This window comes from Pristis pectinata, chromosome 35, assembly GCF_009764475.1.
Source record: "Pristis pectinata isolate sPriPec2 chromosome 35, sPriPec2.1.pri, whole genome shotgun sequence".
In the NCBI taxonomy this organism is placed as follows: Eukaryota; Metazoa; Chordata; class Chondrichthyes; order Rhinopristiformes; family Pristidae; genus Pristis; species Pristis pectinata.
The window spans coordinates 1,830,482-1,847,671 of record NC_067439.1 but is presented as its reverse complement, the minus strand read 5'-3'; the positions used below and the strand labels follow the sequence as shown (position 1 = coordinate 1,847,671).

The 17,190-nt window shown below is 51.9% G+C and overlaps 1 protein-coding gene across 6 annotated transcripts in view; it reads right to left on the bottom strand.

The window, feature by feature from the left end:
• Nucleotides 1-17,190, bottom strand: part of LOC127586289 (BRD4-interacting chromatin-remodeling complex-associated protein-like) — an 89,412-nt gene that overhangs the window by 24,727 nt on the left and 47,495 nt on the right. For all 6 annotated transcript variants that reach the window (XM_052044101.1, XM_052044098.1, XM_052044102.1 and 3 more), the window contains exons 2-6: nucleotides 14,956-15,096; nucleotides 10,818-10,863; nucleotides 7,138-7,180; nucleotides 3,485-3,550; nucleotides 49-1,968 (exon numbers count right to left, since the gene is read on the bottom strand). In XM_052044101.1, coding sequence (XP_051900061.1) covers nucleotides 49-1,968; nucleotides 3,485-3,550; nucleotides 7,138-7,180; nucleotides 10,818-10,863; nucleotides 14,956-14,974 — 2,094 coding nt within the window. In that variant the 5' untranslated portion in view covers nucleotides 14,975-15,096. The remainder of the gene's footprint in view (nucleotides 1-48; nucleotides 1,969-3,484; nucleotides 3,551-7,137; nucleotides 7,181-10,817; nucleotides 10,864-14,955; nucleotides 15,097-17,190) is intronic.

Sequence of the window (17,190 nt, the reverse complement as noted above, 5' to 3'; positions counted from 1 at the left end):
GGGGTGGGGGTGGAACTATGCCTGGCTAACCCCGGGGGGAGGTCTCACCTGCTGGAAGAAGACCTGTGCGGTGTCCTGTCCGACGGCGGGCCCCGAGCCTGGCTGGGCGATGATGATCTTCCCGGCGGCTGGTGTGGAGCTGCTGCTAGCCTGGGAGCCCGAGGACAGCGGCTGGGCCTGCGAGGGGGTGGCGCTCTGCACCGTCAGGATCGAGGCCTGCCCGTTGCCCAGGGCAACCAGGCCTCCGCCGGGTGCCGGCTGGGCACTGCTGGCGGGGGGCGGCTGCAGGCCCGGAGCCTGGGCCTCCCCTGCCCCCAGCATAGCTGCCTGACCGGGCAGGGTGACCCCCTGGATGATGGTTGGTTGGCTGACGGCACTGGGGCCCAGCGAGGCCTGGCCTGAGGCCGGGCTCTGGGAGCTGAGGCCACCCGACAGCGAGACGGGCATCTGGAAGACGGCCGGCTGCCCCACAGGGCCGGGCTGCAGCTGGATGGGGGCGGACAGGATGTGTGTGGCGCCATGCGCGTTCTGGGCGGCGATCACCTGGCCCAGGTTGAGCTGCCCGGCGATGTTCTGGTTGGTGAGGATCTGGGCCGGCAAGGCCTGGTTGGCGATAATGTGGGTGGCCGAGCCCTGGGCTCCGGCGGGCTGGGCTGTCAGGATTTGGCCCCCCATGCCAGGCTGCAGCGCCGAGAGCTGCTGGGGCAGGGGGACGCCTGAGGCCCCGGACAGCTGCCCCTGCAGCAGGAACTGGTTCTGGCTCTGCAGCATGGCCTGGTGCATGTGCTGCGGCTGGATGACGATGCTGCCCCCCTGCAGGTGGAGGCTCAGGGGCTTGCCGAAGGCTTGCTGGGGACCCTGCTGCGGCTTGAAGACGGAGGAGGAGATGGTCTGGGGGAAGCCGGTGCCCGAGGCCGAGAAGACCACGTTCTGCCCCGGCTTGCCAGCCATGAAGGTCACGTTTTGCTGCGCCTTGGGCGGGGTGGGCTGAGGTGGCGGCTGCAGGGGTGCCTCGCCCTGGATGGTCAGCGCGGCTCCGGCCGCTGCGAATGGCTTGGAGCTGATCTGGAAGAGCTTGTGCTGCACCACGCCGGCGGTGGGCTTGGGCTGGATGGGGGTGGGGGTCCGCTGTACGATGACGTTCTGGCCGGCGAGCTGTGCCTGCATCATGGCTGGGCTGGAGGTCGGCCGCACGCCCGCCTGCCCGATGGGCCCCCCGGCGAAGAGGGAGTTCCCGTTCAGTGCACCCGGGCCCGCGTTCTTCTGCAGGACCAGCCCCGCGTTGGGGGGGGACACCCCGGACGAGTTCAAGGCCACCTGCTGCTGGTCGGCGGCAGGCGAGGAGATGTAGCTGACCCCTGGAACGGTGGTGACCTGGGTGGGCTGGCCAGCCTTGGTGATGATCTGCTGCGTGGGCTGGTTGATGGCCATTACTGGCTGACTGGATAGCTGCCCCACCACCTGGATCTGCCCTATGCCCAGCGTCCCGGATGGGCTCCCGTTGGGCAGCCCCTGGAGATTGGACACCGGCTGCAGCGTCACATTGCCCAGCCCCACCTGCTGCAGGAAGGGCTGCAGGTTGATGGCCTTGTTCACCACCTGGCCCCCGATGGTCTGCTGCTGGATGAGGGTCTGCTGGGCCAGGACGGCAGGCGGCTGCTGCAGGCCGATCAGGTCAGCACCAGTGGGGAAGAGCTGTGCCGTGTCCGCTGCCTGGGACACCGGCTGCAGGGAGGGGAAGTGCAGGGAGGCGATGTCCAGGTCCGCATCCTCCTCCAGCGACTGCTCCGTGATGTTGGCCTCCTGCAAGCTCTGCTGTAAGATGTCACAGGGCTGGTCGGAATTCTGCAAGTTCGAGCTGGAAGATGGCCCCAGGATGTCATCCTCCAGGAAGTCGAGATCGACCGCGCTGGAGCTTTGAGTGTGTCCGCTGTTCAGGTGATTAACGGCCCCATCCTGGACGTTGAGCTAGAAAGATTCAGTCCATTAGTCACTCGCCAATTAATCCCGTCCACCGTCAAGAAGTCAAAGGAACAATCAATTAGCAACTGAAATATAATGGAATCACTTATGTAAAGTGCAAATGGAAGGAGAAGTAAATCCTCATCCCTCAGCAGCAAGCTGATGGCATTAAACTACCAGACAGCCTGGTGGAGTTGCCAGGGTCTGGAGAGGTTGGGCAGGTGGCTTATTGGAAGGGTCCCAGGAAAGAGATCGAGAAGCTGGAGTTCTTCTTCTCAAAGAATAAGGGAAGATTCAACAAAACCGTGAAGTGTTTTGATGGAGGTCTTTCTACTGGTGTAAGGTGTCAGTAGCCTGTTTCTGTGCTGCCAAAAGGTTTTAATTCTTGTTAAAATTTTCCCCGCTTTAAAGTTTCACTACAAAACCCGAAAACATTCCAGAGACACAAGAGACTGCAGATGCTGGAATCCAGAGCAACAAACTGCTGGAGGAACTCAGTGGGCCAGGCAGCATCTGTGGAGGCAGAGGGATGGTCGATGTTTCAGGTTGAGACAGATGCAGGGTCTCGACCTGAAATGCTGACCACACCTCTGCCTCCACAGATGCTGCCTAACCTACCGAGTTCCTCCAGCAGTTTGTTGCGCTGGATTCCAGGTTTCTGCGGGTACGTTGCTGCTCACCGCTCAGCCCACAGAGCAATGAAGGAACAAAAACACCAGGAAGGTGGAAACGGGCAGGAGATGGCCTCAACCATTCCGAAATTCAGAATAAACATCAGCCAGGGTTCCAGTCCACTGCCAGGCAGGGAGAGCTGAACAGAGACTTGATCCTCACCACCCATCCAACACTGAATGCTCTCCCAACACCACAGGAAGAACACTGTGCCCTTGGAATGGGTGCAGGCTAGACACATGGAGATGTTCTAAAGAGCCAAATGGTGGAGACAGGTTGCAGTGATCAGGTCCCCTCAGAAGGGGAAGGATGGTCTAATCAAAGTAATCGAGATGACTGTACAGTTTGAGCAGGTAGATAGAAAGGCGCTCCCTCTGGAGGTGGGAGCCCAGACAGCGGACAGAACATGGGCGAAGACTGAATGCACTTCCTCCACAAAAAGCTCGAGGTTGAAGGTCACTCAGAACTTCCAAAACCAGGAGTGATCAACTTTTCTTGGGAGAGGGGGATCGGGGAGAGAGGGTTACAGGACCACGATGGGTCAATAGGGTTGGGACCTGGGCTCTAATTGGGTGGAGAACAGTTAGGCCTCCTCTTGCCTGCCTCTGACTGCTGAAGCTCAGTATGAGGAGTGACCGTGGCACAGCAGCCCGCACCCCGGGAGCCCGTGCCTGAGGGGTGAGGAATGGGAAACAGAAAGTGATTTTGGGAAGAAACAAAAGGAAAAGGCGACACGACGAGCAGGGTTAAGGGTTGGGCATCGTCCTCAACTTTGATCTGGTGATTATGGTTCAACTCAGGACAGATCAAGTTGCAGCAAGAGGAACGGGGAAGGCAGGGCTACACTTACAGATGCGTCGGTGAAGAAAGCACTGGCTGGGTCTGTGGTCGTATCGAGGAGATCTTCGCCATCGAGCTGTTCATTAAATTAAAAACATGTTCAGAAGTGGAACCAAGAGGTGATCTGAAGCCACAATCACAAAGCTCAGGCATCACTCAACAACTGGCCCAGATGTGGAGACCTCCTTCACACACATCAGTGGGACCAGAGCTATGCGATGTTGAGACAAGAGAGAGCAGGAGGGAGTTGGAAATGTGACCTGGATACAGAGGGCAGGGGACTCTTGGCCCAACACAGCTCTGCGACTGGGCAAACGTCAACATTGTACACCACTCTCAGTACAGAGTGACAACAGCTCTTGATTGGCAGAGTCGGCCCCCTAACCGCTCCCAACCGGAGATTACCGTGCAAGGGCACTGTGCTACAGTGGGGAGTGCAGACACCACAAAGCTCCAGGCTGTCACATTACCACATCAGGGCACACACAGAATGGGCAGCACAGTGGCACAGCTGGTGGAGCCACTGCCTCACAGCACTGGAGACTCAAGTTCCAATCCCAACCTCCGGCGCTGTCTGTGTGGAGTTTGCACGTTCTCCCTGTGGGTTTCTCCCTGATGCTCTGGTTTCCTCTCACATCCCAAAGACATGCGGGGTCGGTGGGTTAATTGGCTGCTGTAAATTGTCCCTGGCGTGTAGGTTACGGGTAGAATCTGGGGGGAAGTGATGGGAATGTGGGGAGAATAAAATAGGATTAGCGCAGGGTTGCTGTAAATGAGTGGTTGATGGTCAGCACAGACCCGGTGGGCCAAAGGGACTGTTTCTGTGCTGTCTCTCTCCATGAATCCAACATTATTGGTGGAATCAGCAGGGTGGCATGTGCTTAAATTAATCGGGAGGAGGATTACAGTGGCGGCAAGGGTAACGTTTCCCACCCAGAGGGTGGTGGGGAGAACCAACAGCTCACACACCGTACTCGGTCAAATAAAATGGGGCAATGGACCAAGAGCTGGGATAAACCCCAATTGCTCCTTTTATGGTCAGAATGGCCTCTTCCTCTGCTGTACAGGCCAATGTGGAAGGGTGCCACGAATGGGTCACTTGGACAGACGTCCAGTCGTAAGGAAGCACCGCTCTCATGTTGCGCGGATAAACCAACCACCAACAGCTGGCTCCACCTCCAGTACACACGGGAGGGGCGTGGTATCGAGATCCCGATCAGGCATAACAGAAGCAACAGGAACCAGTGAGGCCGAGCCTTCGCTGGGTTTCCTTCCTCTTCTCCTCCCCAGCTGAACCCTCAGTAACACAAAGCCCAGATCCACCTGGAGCCTGGTAGGCCAGTGGATTCTTTTGCAGGAACCAACACAAAGATTTACAGCCAAGCTCTGGAAGCAGTGTCCACATGTACCTACAGCAGTAGCACACACACCGGGTGTGGATACATAGCAGGGTTCTTCCTCAGGCACCTTTGCCCTAGGAGGTGATGGCTTCCACCTGGGGGGGGGGGGGGGGGGGGGGGGTTATGGCGGTGGTGGTGGTGGCTGGGGGGACCTGACCTTGCATTCCAGACGTTAGGAGGGATGACAAGGTGAGCAGGTAGCTGGGACAAGGGACTTGGGCATGTGGACAACCGCAGGTTTGACTGCTGCCTCACAGCTCCATTGTCTATAGTGTCTATTGTGGTTTGCATGTTCTCCCCGTGACCCTGTGTGTTTCAGCCCGGATGCTCCCATATCCCAAGGACGTGCATGTTGGTTGAGTATTTGGCTGCTGTAAATTGCCCCTTGTGTGCAGGTGAGGGGTAGAATCTTGGGGGGGATGTTGAGATGTTGACAGGATGATGAGAGAGTGTGTGTTACAGGGAAATAAGTGGGGGAATGGGATTGATGAGATGGTTCAGAGCCAGCATACACTCGATGGGCCAAATAGCCTCTTCCCATGGAGCAAGGGAAACACGAGTTGCTGGCCACTCAATTCCTTGAACCTGCCCCACCGTGCAATGGGATCGGATTATGGATCAGTCCAAATTCCAAACACATGCCTTTGCTCCACATCTGATTCCAGTGGAACGATTTCAACTCCACCAGTTGCAGAGCACAGAAACTGACCCTTTGGCCCATTGAGTGCAGGCTGACCATCAAGCACCCATTCACACTCTTCCCATTTTATTCCTGCCAAATTCCCATCCCCCCACCCAGATTCTACCCCTCACCTACACACTGGGGGCAATTTACAGCGGCCCATTAACCTACCAACCCTCACGTCATTGGGATGTGGGAGGAAACCGGAGCACCCGGGGGAAACCCACACAGTCACAGGGAGAACATGCAAACTCCACACAGACAGCACCAGAGGTCAGGATTGAACCGGGATCGCTGTACTATTGTATATCTCTTTGATTCTCTTTGGAACAGAGAAAGCTGAGAGGAGATTTGTCAAAGACGGACAAGATCTTGATGGGTTCAGAGAGGGTAAATAGAGGAAGGTATTTTCATCACCAAGGATGAAGGGTAACAGGTATGGGGAGTGGTGGTGGGGGGGCGGGGGGGAGCTCTACTCAAATTAAAACCCACAGTGACCACTCCAAATCCAAACCAGAGGACAATTTTGTTCCGAGTACCCAAGCTGACCAACACTGGGGTCAAGTAGGGGAGCCAGGTTTAACAGGTGGGGTATCAGGAGAACCTCCTTTAGTTAATGAAAGAAAAAGGCCAGGGAGTTGGGAGGTGGTGAACACAGCGTCAGTGATCACGGCTTCTGATTGGTGGGGGGGGGGAGAGGGGGCACTGAAGCAGGGCTGCAGGGAGAGGGGGCTGAATGGACTGCTCTCCAGACTGAGCAGGGATTTGATGGGGCAAATGGCTTCCCGTGCTGTACAATTCCATCCTACTGAACAGAAACCTTGCCAACCTCAGACTTAAAACTGACAGCAGACCCAACATCAATCGACATTGACAGGAGGGGGTTCAATTCTACCCCACCCACTGTGTCCTGGTGACACTCACCAGACCATCTCTAACACAAGCCCCATTTCCCCAACCAGCAGGATATCAGGGAGAGAGACATGACCAGCTCCCCTGAATACCTTGAGGACTTTTATCCAAGAATATCTCAACCCAAAGAAGAGTTTCATGAAGCCCCTCCTTGCAATTTAACCCCTTCAGTCCTGGTTTCCTGCAGGTGAATTGCCTTTACCCTTCCTCCCAAGGTTAAAATATCCTCCCCAAACAATAACGATAGTCACATGGGGAGACTGGGAACTTCTCTCGGGGCGGAGAAGGGGGACTCCAAACTACTGTGGGTGGTCTCAAGAATAAATAAGGAGATAAATGTTTCAGCTGGAGCAGATTAGGAAATGAAAATCATGGATTTAGAATGGCTAGGTGGAGAAGGGAATTGGGAACGAGTTCACACAGAGTGTTACTGAGAGCAGAACACTCTACCCAGAGAGTATGATCTAGCATACCCTTCATTAGACAAACACAGGGAAAAGATGGGCTGATTTGACAGTTATAAATAGTGTGTTCCAGGCCAAATGGCCTCCAGTGCTAAGGATTTTGCTGTCTCAAAGTTTATTCCCAAAATATTGAGACCGGGACTTTGGGGCACAGAAGGAGGGTCACAAAAACCATCAGAAATTCCACGACAGAAGTTTGCCTTACCTGGTCCGAACCGTGCAAGAAGTCATTGAGGGCCTGAGGATCACTATAAGGGAAGAGAAGACGTTTTAGGAATGGCTACAGATTCACTTCATCAGATGTCCACAAAAAATTAAGGACTGGGATGTCGCTAATCAATTGGAATAGACCCCTAGTGTGAATATGGATTTTGGAAGTTTGAAACTAAATCACCCTTCCCAATCATGGGCACAGTGGCTGCAGTGAAGAAAGGGCTCCCCAGTTACTTATTGAGGCTTCACCAACAGCACCTCCCAAACCCATTGCCTGATGGGACAAACACCAACTTCTGGAGGCTTGTTCCCCTCCGAACCACACAACATCGTGACTTGGAAATATACCGTTGTACCTTCACCATTACTGGGTCCAAACCCTGGGACTTATTCCTGACACCACTGTGGGAATGCTTTCACACGGAAGGCTACAGTTCAAAGTGATTCACCACCACCTTCCCAACCAGCAGTGGGCAGTTTTGGTGACTTAAAACGTTAAGTGTGTGTGTGTGTCTCTCTCTCTCTACAGATACTGCCCAACCTGTCGAGTGTTTCCATTCCTCTCCGATTCCATTTCAGATTTCCAGCTTTTGATGGGCAATAAGTCGTGACCCTTGCCAGCATTAACCCACTAATGATTAGAAGAAACTCAAGCACATCAGGCAACATCTGGGGATACATGAAGAGGGTTAGCTACTCGGCCCAAACTTCTACCCAGTCGCTGAAGGTCTCCAATAACGATTGGACCCAACAGCTGCGTCCCTGAGATTTTCAATTAAAAGACAATCACAAAAGTAACCCCGTGCCAATTTTAACAGAAATCACTGTAGTGAATTTAAAAGCAGGCCAGATAAAGGTCAAGAGGTTTGCAGGGTTGTGTTTGCCACACACTAGACAGCGGGCAGGCTTTATAATAAATAAACCAGAGTAGGGGACAAGATCGGACCGCAGACACTAGAACCAAGTCTGTCAGTGTAGAGAATGGAGGAAACCTTCACTGGAGTGTTTAGGTGGAGTTACTCAGTACAGAGTGTGAAAAAAACATGGGGTCTTCCACGAGCAGTTTTACAGCCAAGTGTCACATCAATGTGATAAAGAACAGGAGAGAGTAGACTCCACTTCCTGCAGTCCAACTAACACTGAAAATATATTGAACCTCAACACTGTGAGAAGTGTCGAGCAGCTCAGGCAGACCCAGCTGTTTGGCTTGGGACAACTGCCTGCCAGAGTCCAGGAGCCAGTGGGGTCCCAGATGTAGCCCCTTCCCAAACCACAGCAACACAATGGAAGTCAACAGCACAGCACAAACAGTAACCAACCAATCGGGGCCCATCATCCAAGGCTGGGCTGAGATTTAATTAAACATCCGCCAATATTCCCAGTTGTCCACCTTGTCAAGGATCATCCAGCCCATGTCCCAGAAATCCTCCACCAAGCCAGGAGATTCCATGTGCTTCAAGGTCAGAACCTTGGATGAAGGTCAGGCAGTTGGCTTGAGCTGACCCCTTGATGGCCTGCTGCCTCGATCTGGGAATGTCCACCTTGGCTGGGCCCAGGAGCACACCGAGAAGGTGGCCCCTCTGCCCTCCCACAGCCCACCCCCACCCCTTGCACCAGGTGCCCAAAGTCTGCGAGTGTGGGGCCGAAGTACATCCAGGGTTCGAGAAGCAGCCGCTTCAAATATTCAAAGGGCCATTTCCATCTGGACGTGGGATACAGACTTGTGCTACAGCAAGAACAAGCATCCTGGGAGTCTATGAACCAACACAACAGCTGCACTCACTTGCTAGGACAGACGGCAGCCATTCCACCTCCCAGCGGAACAGTCCCCATCCCCACTCATTTTCCCTGTATTCCTACAACTTGTTCTCTTTCATGGCCATCAACTTGCGAGATTATTTTACCACACACACCTACACACCCAAGCAATTTAGAATGGCCAATTAATTTACCCACCCCCTCACCTTTGGGATGTGGGAGGAAACTGGAGCACCCAGGGAAACCGTCGCGGTAACAGGGAGCACGTGCAGACAGCACCAGAGGTCAGGATTGAACCTGGGTCTCTGGAGCTGTGAGGCAGCGATGTTAAATGCTGTACCACCATGCTACCCTGGACAAGTCTGCACAACATTCTCCACCCCCAGGTCCCCAATGTAAAAGGGAAGGTCTCCCACGGAGAGACCTCCACTTGGGACTCTGCCCTCGATATGAGACAGTGTATCTGGACAGCAGATGAGGGTGAGGAGGTGGAGGGAGTGCAGGAGCAGCCCGTACAGGAAATGCCTGGATGCCCATGTGGAACAACACCGAAGGCACTTCCAAGATGTGTGGGACTGGCTCCCCGGGAGAACTTTGGAGCGTGGTCCCAGGTGATTCTAGCTGGGTGGAGGTCAGTTCGATTGGGATTACCCCACAGTCGAGCCCCCTCAACACCTGCAGCTCTCAGAAGCTTTGGCTATGAGCTTGGTGCTGAGTGACTCATGCCCCAGCCAATACCCCCAGAGAATCAGGGCTAATGTCTGCCAATGAGCACGCTGCATCAGAGGGCAGAAATCCGGTGGAGAAATGTTGCCGGCACACAGCAGCCGGGAGAACGCTCCACACACAGGTATCTCTGCAGGTCTGACGGCTGATACGGACATAGAACAGTGAACTACTGCCTTCCTCAAAGGGTGACTCAGAACCACAGCAGAGACCCTGTGTTTCCTCCTGCCTCGGAGATATCAACAAGCTTCTCCTGGTAAAAGCAGGGCTTGGAATCAAGGTGACTAATGAGTATCATGACATCAAGGCCTGGACAGTTTGTGACGGGACGGGGGTAGAGCGAGCTTTGTATCTAACCTGTGCTGTGTCATCAATACCCCAGGAGTTTGTGACAGGACAGGGGTAGAGGGAGCTCTGTTCCTGCACTGGGTTCAATTTCCATATTCAAACCTTCAGTCAGCTCTGACCCATCCACCACTCAAATTCTGGAGCTCAAATTTCAAGCAGCTCCAAAGTTAAGCAGATCGGTACCCTGAAGGGATTACTTCAATGTTTGCATGCACCCATTCAAACAGCTGCCTTCACTGCAAGTTTAACATAGGACCAGGATTTCTTATGCAGAACATTCTCGACACACTCCCCTCGTTTAATACACAAACCTGCAGCTGATGCTTCCCAGGACTGGAGGGCTGGCCTCCAGCATGTGGATTGGTTTGATCTCTGATCTTTGCCAAGTTCAAGAGGTGGAAAGTACCTCATCAGAATGGGAGACGGGCAAATATCAGCCAAGGTTCATACGTCTAAGTGTAACAACGAGCATTCAGGTGGCCTTGTGTCCGCACAGACTGTGGGAGGGACTTCCTGCGATGCCCTCTACAGTCAGATAGCTTGCCAATCCTCTTCAGGGTCAAATCTCTTTGCATTATAAACTGAGGGAGGTAGAGGTAGGGGAAGGTGCAAGCTGTACACTGTTTGAGAAGTATTTGGGAGGGGAAGGGGGATTGCTTCTTCACCCTTGACCAGTAGCTTGGTCATCACCCATTCCACCTCTCACCAAGTAATTAAAACAAGAACAGATTCTGTTGGAACCGGCAGAACACAAACCCTTCGCCTGAGCTCCAACCAGTGTACGAGAACTGACCCCATAAGTGGAAGTAACAAGAGCAGATGGCAGAGCTTGGTACGTACCAAATTACATCTAGCAGACAACGCCCATCTTCATCATCCATGTCAACTGCAAGGGCAAAGAGAGACCGTTACACACGTCACTGCAGGACCAGGGAAAAATTACAATGGAATTTGCATTTCTGTAGCAGCTTTCCAAACCTCAAGGTGTACTAGGGAGTCACACCCTTTGAAGTTGATTTTTTGTAAGTGCAGTTATTATAGGAAACAGAGCCAATTTATGCAAAGAAAGCTCCCACGAACTGAGAAGTGAAGATCACTGGATCATCTGCTCTTCTGATGTTTGTTGAAGAATAAATATTAACCCTGGAAAACTGGGGGAAATCCAGCTCGTCGAAGGTCGCGGTCCTGGGATATTTAACACTCACTTGAGGGTGCATACAGACCCTGTTTAACGTGGCAACTCCCACAGTATACCGGCAGCCACCCCCCCACACCTCACACCCCTCTCCCAGTTGTGGTGCTCGAGTTGCTGACACAGGGAATGAACCCAGCGTCTCTGGATTTAGAGGGACGTTCTACGCATTGAGTTGAAAGTGGCTTCATCCTGACCATTCACCTGTGACCTGGTCAAAACTGTTTTTCACTATTTATAGAAGAGTTATTATTGAGGAAGGATCTTCCCTTCACCCAGAGCCCAGCATCAGTAGAACCAAACCTGTAGGGCGTTGCTCGTTAGTTAAGCAGAGTATCCACTGGGACAGGGGTTAAAGCTGCCACTCAAAGAGACGGTGCCCTCTAACGCAATGCCCCAACCAACTTGCTTCTTGCTGAGGGAGGGGGAGAGGCAGGGCCCTGAAGGAGGGGGACTGGGGGCAAAGGAGAGGCAGAGGGTGGGGCCAGCGAAACTCAAGGCTGGGGTTTGGTGGGGTAGAAACTGGACAGGCAGGAAGTAGAATGGCAGCTCGACAGCTCTGTGAGGCAGTAACAAGAAACTTGTAGTCACCACAAATGAACAACAGTTAAATTTTAACTGCTCCAAATGAGATAAAGAACAACGCATCTAACAATGTATAGAACAGTACACAGGAACAGGCTCTTCGGCTCATGACATTGTGCCAGACTGCCTAAACTAGTGATTAACCACCTAACTAAACTAATCCCTTCTGCCTACACAACGTCCATCTCCCTCCATTCTCTGCACGTTCATGTGCCTGTCTATAAAAGCTTCTTAAACACCTCTATCGTATCTGCCTCCCTGGCAGTGCATTCCAGGCACCCACCACTCTGTGTAGAAAAACTGGCCCTGCACAGCTCCTTTGAACCTTAAATGCATGCCCTCCAGTATTAGACATTTTGACCTTGGGAAAAAGATACCGGCTGTCCATTCTATCTATGCCTCTCATAATCCTATAAACTTCTATCAGGTCTCCCCTGCTCTAGAGAAAACAATCCAAGATTGTCCAACCTCTCCTCATAGCACATGCCCTCTCATCCAGGCAGTATCCTGGTGAACCTCTTCTGCGCCCTCTCCAAAGCCTCCACATCCTTCCTGTAATGGGGCGACCAGAATTGAATGCAATACTCCAGATGCGGCCTAACCAGAGTTTTATAAAGCTGCAGCATAACTTCCTGACTCTTGAACCCAATACCTCGACTAATGAAGACAAGCATGTCATATGCCTTCTTTACCACCCATTCAACCTGTGCAGCTGCTTTCAGGGAGCTATGGACTTGGGCCCCAAGTTTCCTCTGTACATCAACACTATTAAGCGTCCTGCCATTAACTGTGTGCTGTCCCTTTACATTTCATCTCCCGAAGTGCAACACCTCACACTTGGCCGGATTAAACTCCATCTGCCATTTCTCTGCCCATATCTGCAACTGATCTATATCCCGCTGTATCCTTTGACAATCTTCTACATTATCTACAATGCTACCACTCCTCGAACAGTCTGTGAACTTACTAACCCGCCCATCTGCGTTTTCATCCAAGTCATTTACGTGTATATCACGAACAGCAGAGGTCCCAGTACAGACCCCTGCAGAAACGCATCTTAGAATGCGTGGCTACCACTGGACCCGTTACAGAACAAGTGGCTTCTCTGTGCTGCCCAACAAAACATGGTGCAATTTGTCAATAACCCCCTCACCCTTGACGCATTTCCAGTCTCAGCAGGGATTTCCCCACCCAATTGGCTCAACAATGCACAGCCCAAGCCAATGAAACAAAGCCTGTGGCCAGCAAGTGAGGGAGGTTTAACACCTGCGGATTTAGTTGGGCCTCAAGAATTCTCAGGCAACCAACCCTCCCTCACCCCTGGCATCTCTCTGGATACAGGCGTCTCTCAAGATCACAGAATCATTACAGCACGGGAGACCATTCTACCATGGGTTCTGATGGGGTGCTGTCAGTGCAAGTGATATAACACAGTAAACACCTCCAGGAGGGGCTGTTGTCCCGAGATCTCTAATGTAACCCATGGTTCATCAGTGTCAACGGCTGAGTAAGTTTGGGAAATCCCTCAGAAAGCTGAGGAGTTGTAATGGATGGAGAGGACTGTGACAGAACTGGTGTGCTGCCTTCAGACAGAGCTGGTTTCAGCTCAAGTTTTCACTCATCAGTTGCTGGAGCGCAGGAATTTATTGCTTTCCTGGGATCTAGGAAAATGATAGTCAGTGGTCTCCTCAAACATCAGTTGCTTTACAACCCGGGAGCTACGAGGCTGTCGAGTGACGTGGGCTCAGCCACACCTGGATTGCCGTTGTGTCCCGGGAGCTTGCTTGGATGCATCAAACCCAAATTCTCAATCATGCAGGTGGGATACAAGGTCTCACACTCTGTGATGCAGCACCTCGATCACTAGAACAATCGCAGGAGAGATGATGCAGCTGTGCTTGGGATCCCAGTACATGCAGAGGTGGAGCAGGGGATCTTTACTCTGTACAGGCAGAGGGTTGCCTGACAGTGACAGGGAATCCAATGGATGAGGCAACACAAGTTCAAATCCATGGATCGTAACCAAGTCTGGCAGTTCAATGCTTCCTTCCTTCTGGAAGGATGCAAGGGTTGGCGGGTAAATGGAGACTGAGCATCTCACTACGAAATGTGGGAGCACCCGGGGGAAACCCACGTGGCAAACAGGGAGAACACGCAAACTCCACACAGACAGCATCTGAGGTCAGGATGGAATCCGGGCTGCTGGAGCAGTGAGGCAGCAGATATCCATGTCACAGCAACCAGTGAGAGTAATGTCAAGGCTCCATGTCGTTATGATACTCGGCATCTGCTGCCTCACAGCTCCAACAGCCTGGATTCCACCCTGACCTCGGATGCTGTCTGTGTGGAGTTTGCTCGTTCTCCTTGTTGGTGAAGGTGAATCTATTAATCTCAGAAATGAAATTAATTGATAGGACATCGAACAGTACAGCGCAGAAACAGGCCCTTCGGCCCACCATGTCTGTGCTGACCATGATGCCAAACTGAGCTAATCCCATCTGCCTGCACACGGTCCATATCCCTCCATTCCCAGCCTGTTCACGTGTCTGTCTGAATGCCTCTCAAACGTTGCTATCGTATCTGCCTCCACCACCTCCCCAGGCACCTGTTCCAGGAACCCACCACTCTCTGTAAAAACAAAAACTTGCCTTGCACATCTCTTTTAAACTTGCCCCCCTCACCTGAAAGATATGCCCTCTAATATTTGATATTTCCACTACGGGGAGAAAAGATTCTGATTGTGTACCCTATCTATGCTCGTTATAATTTTATAAACTTCTATCAGGTCTCCCTTCAGTTTCCGACATGCCAAAGAAAACAACCCAAGTTTGTCCCCTGATGGCTAATTTCTGTCTATGGGAGAGAGTTTCAGCCTCATCTGCCTTTTCCCTGCAATGTGTTCCCAACTTCATTCCTGCAACCCTGGTTCTAATCTCTGATCACATCCCCTGGTTCCAGACTTACTAACCAGTGGGTACAGTATGGACAGAGAGACTAATCACGTCCCCTTTAACATTCACCGAACAAATGAAACCAGCCCACCCCCATCACCTCTCGGTGAGAGAGAGAGAGAGAGAAGGGGAGGAACCTGGGAGAACAGGAGAGGGAAATGCATGGATTGAAAACTCTGCCTTAGTCTCCCGCAGTCTACAGGAGTCTGCATCACTGAGGCAAGGTTCGCAGTCGACCTTGTTGTGTTACCTGTGTGAGCAGACATCATAGAAATCCTGGAATGTGCCTGGTGCTTTAAGCGTCTCTCGGTCCCCTATTGCAGCGTAGAATCTGCCAGAGGCTGCTCCATACCCACATTACGTCGTGTGTCAGCTGGGTGCAATGATTTGCCTGCACAGAAAGACATTATTACAACCTCGCACACTCTCAGACTTATTACAACTACTCTATGCCAGATCCCAGCCCCAGTCTCATCCCATTCCCCTCTCTCCCAGCAACTCATCACCTCTCACAGCTTCCAACTTCCCTCTTGAATTCCTTTGTCATTTACATGAACTAAGGGGTAATCTACAGCGGCCAATTTACCTACTGCACGTTTTGGGATGAGAGAGGAAACCGGAGCACCCGGGGGAAACCCAGGGGATCACAGGGAGAACGTGCAAACTCCACACAGACAGCGCCAGAGGTCAGGATTGAACCCGGTCTCCGGAGCTGTGAGGTAGCAGCACTACCTGCTGCACTGTACCAACCCAAGTTAAAAATATTAGACCTTCTCACACCAAAACAAGCTTGTCAAATAGTACCAAACTAAGCTAATCAGAGTGCATTTATATACTTAAAGGTGGCTTAATAGCCCAAAGTATCCTTGAAGGGCAAGATCAAACAAAAATTGGCACTTCTGAAGATGTTAGGGCAGGTGATCTGAAGTTCAGTTTTAAGGAAGTATCTGAGAGAGGACAGACAGGTGTAGGGAGGGAATTCCACAGCTCAGCACCCAGGGAGATGAAGGCACAGCCTCCAATGGTTCAATCCAGGGAACAAGAAGAGATCACAGATCAAGGTTGACAGGCGGGCGGAGAGTTCAGAGGTGGGACGGAGAGCCACAGAGCTGAAAACAAGAATAAGAATTTAAAAACAATTTACCACACGTGCACATACACACATTTATATCTGGATGACTGCCCGAGGCAGTTTTATTATTAAATCTAATTATTCAATTGGGACCAGGAACCTGTTAAGTGACATATTATAGAAGGTGCACTTTAGGTGAATTAGTTATTGCTCGGAGGAGAAGGGAGTCTATGATTACATTTGGTGACAAGAGACCTCCCATACCAACTGCAACACGAGGTTGTGTAGATAATGAACTATCTTGGGTCTCACAGGGGGTCACAAACCAGGCGACACTCGCACAGACCCTTCTGTGGGTTACAGACTAATGACTTGCAGGGTTACTGAGAGAGGGGAAAGGAGATTAAATAGGTAGCTCCACAGTGAACCAGCATGGCCACATACTGTAACGATTCTATCCAAACAGTACTCGAGTGTGGGAGGGCAGTCAGAGAGGGAAGCGGAACATGCATGCACATGACAGTCACCTCTTTTGGACCCAATTACACCGTCTGCTGTAACTACGAAACCCCACGGTTTATTCCATAACTCAGCCCTGAGGGCATGAAAAGTCCCGTGGACTAATTTCCTGCTTCTTAAAACTTTCACCCTTGAATCTGACACGGAAGGGAACCATGTGCACTAATTAGTTTGCCAATTCTGTTTCATAACCTCAGAAGCGTCATCACTCAGGCTGTATCTTTCCCAACATATAATCATTGTAAAAACGTCAGGAGTATGGGGCAAACCCGGTTTTAAAAAGGGGCTCCCACCAGAGAGAGGTTTGAACTTACAGACCACCTCCCTGATTACATGTCTACTACAAGAGAAATCCCACACAGGGCACCTGAACACAGAAGTGGTAAAGGCAGCATACAGCATGCTTGCCTTCATTGGTCGGGGCACTGAGTACAAGAGTCAGGAAGTTATGTTACTGTAGTTAGGACACACTTGGAGTATTGCGAGTAAGCTCTGGTCACCCCATTACAGGAAGGATGCGGAGGCTTTGGAGAGGGTGCAGAAGATGTTCACCAGGATGCTGCCTGGATTAGAGGGCATGAGCTATAAGGAGAGGTTGGACAAACTTGGGTTGTTTTCTCTGGAGCGGTGGAGGCTGAGGGGAGACCTGATCGAAGTTTATAAAATTATAAGAGGCACAGATACAGTAAGACAGCCTCTATCTTTCCCTCCCCCAAGGTAGAAATGTCAAAAACTAGAGGACATGCATTTAAGGTGAAAGGGGGAAAGTTTAAAGGAGATGTGCAGGGCAAGTTTGTTTTTACACACAGAGAGCGGGTGGGTGCCAGGGGATGGAGGTGGAGGTGGAAGCAGCTCCTGTAGTGGTGTTTAAGAGGTGTTAGACACATGGACACG